Source organism: Anopheles nili, chromosome 2 (genome assembly GCF_943737925.1).
Source record: "Anopheles nili chromosome 2, idAnoNiliSN_F5_01, whole genome shotgun sequence".
NCBI classification, from domain to species: domain Eukaryota; kingdom Metazoa; phylum Arthropoda; class Insecta; order Diptera; family Culicidae; genus Anopheles; species Anopheles nili.
In genome coordinates this window covers 76,753,801-76,760,708 of record NC_071291.1, presented here as the reverse complement: position 1 = coordinate 76,760,708, position 6,908 = coordinate 76,753,801, and the positions used below count along the sequence as shown (strand labels likewise).

The following is a 6,908-nucleotide window of genomic DNA, read 5'->3' as shown; positions in this document are numbered from 1 at the left end:
TTCAAGCTACAGCCGGTGCACTCTCACAGCTTGTTAGCATCGTAATTCTGGAAAGACCATCGCTGTGCCTCGACTGCTACATTGCAGTCCTGCATGATCAGCTTGTTTTTCGCCTCATTGATTGCCAGACACCGGTCCGACGAGCCATGTCGCAGTAGATGCGAGTCTTCGGAGTAGTTCCAGTACTGATTACCCCGCGAACCGTGGCACGGATATAGGACAACGTCATCGCCAGCGTAGTCGAGACAGGCTTCATCCCGTCGGATCTCACCCGTTTTGCTCAGCATCCAGTACTGATGGTTTAAAGGTTAGGGATTGGAGGAGTAATGATGAAAAAAGGCGAAGAAGGTGACACGGCGGGAAAAGGAAAGGAACGGATATTAAGAGGAGGAAGGCAGGGGTAAAAGAGAATTAAAAATATTATTAAACTAGCTCCAACAGCGGCTTACAAGTTCTACATATATAGCGTAACAAACTGACGGCAGAAATAGATTGCAAATACAGCAAGAGAATTTCATTTTGTTGCGTCATCGACTTCCGGTAGGCGTTGGCATGTTATTTACGAGCAAATGATAGTTGGTAAATGTCTTACTACAACCCGATGCTCAGACTACCAAAATGGATCGTTCGGTACATCGACTAACTTTTCCATGCTCAACAACACCTTCGTCTTACAATCATGTAATCAGCAGTATTCGATCTTGAACTAGCGTGTATATGGTATGTGTTAGTTCCGTATTAATCGTGTTGGAAGGTCAACAGGCCCTATTAGTTTCGGTTACAAAAACGACACATCTGCCGGTCGAGTTTAAGAATGTAAACCTAAATATGCACCATGGTTTGACATAGTACGTACACGGGAGAACATGTGTTGATCGGGAACGCCTAATTTGCCCTGTAAGGATAATGAGGACGAGCCGGGGGACGAAAAAAAACATTAGACAAAAATGATGTACACCAAAATGAATGGTATTTTAAAACTGTGCACTAGCGAACATGCGCCATGGTAAGCTCCCGTTACAAACGATAGATGAAATGAGCCAGACAAGCACAAATGGATGAGCAAACAGCTCATGAACAAATTTTAATCTTTTCTTTGAGTGCTTACAGGGATGTGTGAGTGTGTATTTGATTTTTGTGAGCCTTGAAAAGCTCTTGCGATGACATGAACAATGACGCCACAAATGGAATTCTCTCTTGTACGTAAATCTATTTTCAGCACATTCTCTCTAGTAGCTTCCACTGCCGCTACCGTTGTTGTTGCCGATGTTATAAGCCTACATCCATATAGCGGATAAATATGAGAAGAAAAAATGACCATACCGCGATAGGAAATACCCGTTGGGTACTAGATTTTTTTTGCGAAGCGAAGGAATTCCAACAACAGTCGGCGACAACATTCTATTTACAGAGGGGCTTCAGTTTACCAATCATCACCACAAATTATATATTTGGCTGCGCGTTGTTTTTCGACATTTTCGTCCTAGTTTCGTTACAAACCTGTTCCACGGAGTATCCTGAACCTAGTGGAAACGATCTTAGCTTGCTAGGACGCTGAAGAAATAATCGACCTTGATTTTATCAATTTCAAACTGTTAAAATGCTAGAGGTAACATAATGATGCTCGAGGTTGGAATTCAAAACGGAGGACATGCGTATTTTGTAAGTTTAGTCATTATCCGTCACGTCGGTTGACAAATTATCACAAGTAAAAAAATATCTCAAAAACATAGTCCAAGTACGTCCTCTCAGTCCAGTGTAAGTCATCAAGATCGAGAAAGTTTAGTCACGATCTACACCGTCCATTCAATAGCTTTCGATTTTACTCCTTCGAATTTTAGTTGCACTTTACGCCGTGCACGTGCAATGGTTTTAAACATTAATCTTGTGATGGACACTACGGTTGCCATTATTTCCTATTGATCATTACAGTGATGGCTACGAATTCGTGATGGTAGTACGAAACATGGACGAGTTCTTATCCTCCCAACGGGATGTGTTTGAAATTATTTAATCTCGCGAATATGGTGGTGATGTTGGCACAATACTACGATGTATTCATGAACTGTTAGAGGCTAAATATCGTTCGTGTGAACAGTTTCTATTTTTATTGCTATCAGTTTTAAACTACGCTAGATCTATATTGTATATATAAATTTTTAGTTGGTTTTTACTTAGATGCCAAATTTCCAATGTCTCTTATAGTAGAAGAATATAAAGGATATTCGTTTGCTATCAGTTTTGTTCACAAATACCGTAATAGGCCACATTCATGTTATAAAATAAAGCGAATTATCGTTAGTATTGCCGCATCACCAAGAAAACTACCGTTTAATAAAGCATTATTACCCGTCATTGCGATATAAACCATTAGAAATAAATATCAGACACCACAAGGCAAATCCAATGTTCTGTTGATCATGTCCGTCTGTTAGTCGGTGCATATTGGTTTGTAATGAGGATTAATATATGCCAATTTCGGGCGACTTTTGAAACTTTGTATACCTTTTCATCTAATTTCCATTGCTTAATGCATAACCCGCCCACAGAACCATAGTCTTTAGTCATTTGTTCCAGTCCAAAGAGTACTCGAAATAAAGCCGAAAGTGATCATTCCACACTGCCTTGAGTGAAAGCAGGCGAACCTAACGTAAAACGTCTTGCGTATGTGTGTATGTCGTATGTATGCGAGTGGTTTGGTGTGTTTTTGAATGGCGTTGGTGTACAGTACCTGGTTACCGCCGGCCTGGTGGCAGGGCCAGACGCCCAGCGGTGAATGCATGTCCTCCGGTTTGGCCGCCGAATCGATACACAAATTAGACCACTGGTTCCGAATCTACACCGGTTTTTGTACGTTAATTCGGAGTTCGAACATTAAAGGTCGAACGAGGGAAGAACACGACAATCGGTTTTCATTTCGAACGGGGCAATACCAAGGTATAATACAGATAGTGCGGGATTTTGATGTGCGTCGGTAATCGATAAAGTTCGAATGAAAAAAGATGTCACCATTTGGCAGGTGAAAGAAACGAAAAAGAAGAAAAATGAAAAAAAGTACATTAAATAGAGCAATAACAAATTCGAAATTCAATAGACTTCAACAGCCGCATAAGCGACGAACTGAAAATAGAGAAAAACAACGATGACCAATTGCTTGGTAAAGAGCCCATTGTGGTGAAGTTTGGTAGCCTGTTTCCCGTACTTCTGTTACGCTTATATCGTTCGTCGAACGGACAAGAGATTACGAAGAGGCTATTTACTTGATTGCCACCCTGATTATGGCACGGGTACAGTCCAACAGGTTTCCGCAGGTTTCTCTTGCCGCCAGGTGCATCCAGGCAGGTTCGGTTGCCATAACCCATGTTTCTTACCTATATTGTATATCAAGTATTATTGCTACTTTAAATTTTCTGAACTCATTATGCGTTCATGGAGATTTTTCAGTAATTTTGAAAGTCAATCGATTATATTATGGTAACAATTTTTTAAAAATGACAAACCAAATCTCTATGTGTAGATGTGTTGTGAAATGTTAATCAATGTAAATTTGCACATTTGGAAATGTACAAATAACCAAGAGTCGTTCAAAGTAAGAAGCAATTCAATCATTACCTCGCCAGATGCAACCGCATCACCAGGTACAAACAGTTCTGGATAAATGTTGTCCAAATACCAACGGAACGACTTGCAGCCCAGCTCCTCTCGCAGCTTCTTGCGTGAGCTCACGTCACCATAGTCACCCTTATCGTTGCCGATGCGCTGATAGTAATACTGTGCGTACTCGTCCATCCATACTTCCGCCAAGCGCACCGAGTTACGCTTAATCACGTTGACACCCGTTCGCCACTGTGGGGGGGATAGACATAGTTCGATTAGTTTTCGCCATCTATCGATGCCATCCCGCTGATGACTGTAGATACCTTGTACGGTGAACGTTTGCGGAAGATGTGTCCTACGTGCGAACAGGGTACTATCTCCAGCGAACCACCGCACATCCACGTCTTAAAGGAGAGCTCCAAATTTTCGCCACCCCATATGTCGAAGCCGGAGTCGTAGGTTCCGAGCCGTTCGAAGAACGCCCGGTCGATGGCAAATAGGCCACCAGCCATTGTCGGCGACCAGACAGGTTCCGCTTGACTCTGGAAAATCGTTAACACACCATCAGTACAATCGTTGCGGAAGCTCTTTGGTTCATACGCAAGTACTACCTTGTGCTTGCGTTTCTCGCGCTCTGGTACCGCGTGCCAGTTGAATTGCAGGTTCCAGTCGAACCCGCCCACGTTAACGCCACCCGAGTCGCGATAGTGGTACTCCATCGTGTTGTCGTCGATGACATCAATTACAGGGCAGACGACCGTTGTTGTGTTGCGAGCGATTCGATCCAGCAATGGCTCCAACCAGCCTACAAGAGGAAAGCATATCCAGGGGCGCTGTAGAACTCGTTTTTGTTAGCCCGTGGTCGTACTCACCCTCGGTGCACTCGCAATGAGAATCAAGGTATGTCAGCACTGGCGCCGTTGCATGCCTAGCTCCGAGCAGTCGAGCACGAATCAAACCCTCTCGCTTTGCCGCTCGTACAACCTTGACCTTCGGGTAAGCCTCAAAGTAGTCCACTAGCTGCTTCTGCGTGTGAGCTGCAGAGGTAAAAAACACAATTAGTTGAATAGACTGAGCAGTACGAAACTATTCAACCACGGGAACACTCACGCATGTCGGAGAAATCGTCCACGAGGATCACCTCCTTCACCAAATGCTCGGGCGAACGATCAAGAACAGAGTGTACAGTACGTAACAGCACTGACCACGCTTCGTTGTGGAAGCAAATGATTACCGACGTTGGTGGCAAGTCTTCCAGGTAGCGGCCTGTTTCTTTACACCATGCATCACGGGGATCAGGCAACGATCGTCGAATGGAGATCATGTCGGCTACATACTGATTGAAGGCGTTTTTAGTCCATCCCTCGTCAACCAACTTCTTCACCTCAGGCGACAGTTCCTTTGGCAAGACGACGGGCTTTCCAAGCTCACCCGGTCCGTCACTTGGTGGAGCAATAACACCTGGTAGAGCAAGTGCTACGTACGTATACAAGAGTGAGTTGAGAGTCACAAATCAATGATCATTAAAGCGAGCGCTACTTACCACCACCAATTGGCGACTGTTGCTGCACTCTGCTCGGCCTCGACGGTACTTCTTTGACCGTTTTCACAACCGGAGGCTCATCCACGTCCGGATCAACAGCTCCAAGAACTGGCTCGGCATCGTCTAGGCGGTTGTGATCAACGAAGTTCACATCCGGTTCGGGCGCTTCCGGTTCCTGTTGATTTGCATCCTGGCGGGCATTCTCGATAAACTGATTAAACTTGTTCCGGATGCCCTCGAGCGGTAACCGTCGAGGAGTCTCATATTCCAACGCTCCACCACCACTTGCCGCACCACTGCCACTACCACTCGGGCCAGTCCGATTGGCATCATCCGAGTAGAGCACAAACACTGCCATGAACCACACCACGCCACACAAGGCAGCCAGCTTCAGGAAGGACGATCTTCGTCTACCGAGTAATGCCATTTCGATTGCTAAGAAGTACCGGTTGTACGAGCACCACTTCGTTGAAATTCGTCAAGAGACGTGAATTCTCAATTCAAGCCGCTTGCGACGGGGCTTCTATTTCCTCTTCACCGTACAGGTACTGTAGGACAGAAGGGAGCGATCGGATGTTACGTTATTTCCAACGTACGATCGCTTGTACGCATCTCTATTGGCGTACGGTATGAGCCCTTTATATGGGCGATATGTGGCTTCACTGCTCGATTCAAGCAGTTCAAACTTTCAACAGCTTTTCGCCATAAACCTAATGATAAAAAACACAAAAAACTGTGTCGTTGAACGCCTTCCCTCTAATACGGTTGATGATGCATCGGTTGCCGTGATGTGTGTTGATATGTTACAATTTCTGCAAAAATTAAATAAGCGAAGAAAGAAAACGAATAAGGCCACTGCTGAATGATGTATGTACGCAGTCGTGTGAATAAAAATGCCACATTTATTTTGCGGAGCTCAATTTTGATAAAATTCAATCACAAGCGCATTCGCATCGTCCGAAAGGCTCGCGTTTTTTAAATATTTTTCATGCACCCTTTTCTTGGCGAACGGACAATAATGTGGTACGTTCGGAGATTTCACGCTTCAACGCTCTCATCGCTTTAACGTCTCCGGGACGGGTCCAAACGCCGCAGGCGATGGCATCATCGGCTTCGTTGGGCGAACAAACGCCAACTGCCGCTGAGTCGGGGTCTGCGAGCAGTTTTCATGCTTCGACTGGCATGCATTCCACCGTGCGGGAGGGCTCTATATCTAGCTGCCGGTTAGCGAAAGTGGCTTTCGAGCAGGGCGTGATTGCTCTCCGGAAAAGGGGGAGTTGGTCATCGTTGCACAGTTGTTTTTTTACGCAGAAAAAAACAATAGATCGCATCGCTCTTGAAGAGGTCGGTTGCGCAATTGCATCTTCTTCGCGCTGTACAAGAAACACCGATGTCGTTCAGACAAGAGTTTAAAACCATTCGAACCGGATCGGATAGTACTGTTAAGCAACCCCTTTGAGGTAGGGCGCAGTTAAGCCCTCCAAATAAACATATTCTGAAGCCAGTGGAATCAGAGCACGAATGTGTCATTCTTTCTAGTTTCTATAACATTTGTTAAAAGTACTGATATGATATGATTTGATATGATTTGATTTGCATGAAATTTTTATATATTTTAATAAGCTTCGGGAAATGTTTCTGGGTAAATTTTTCATAAATAGATTGCAATCCCCTGTCCAATATGAAACTAGCATCATTTTCTCACAGGAACATTCCTTCGTCCTCTCGAACCCAGAGTGAAAATTCATTGTTCGTACCGGATTGGAAA

At 44.5% G+C, this 6,908-nt stretch overlaps 1 protein-coding gene across 1 annotated transcript; it reads right to left on the bottom strand.

Annotated features, from left to right (window-relative positions):
• LOC128720377 (putative polypeptide N-acetylgalactosaminyltransferase 9) lies at nt 1-5,567 on the bottom strand. The gene is made up of 8 exons (XM_053814045.1): nt 5,141-5,567; nt 4,708-5,058; nt 4,470-4,634; nt 4,209-4,402; nt 3,921-4,139; nt 3,613-3,846; nt 2,732-2,836; nt 1-293 (listed from the first exon to the last, which is right to left on the bottom strand). Exons 1-8 carry the CDS (start codon nt 5,565-5,567, stop codon nt 24-26), a joined length of 1,965 nt encoding a protein of 654 aa, XP_053670020.1. The 3' UTR covers nt 1-23.
• Between the last annotated feature and the right edge of the window lie 1,341 nt (nt 5,568-6,908).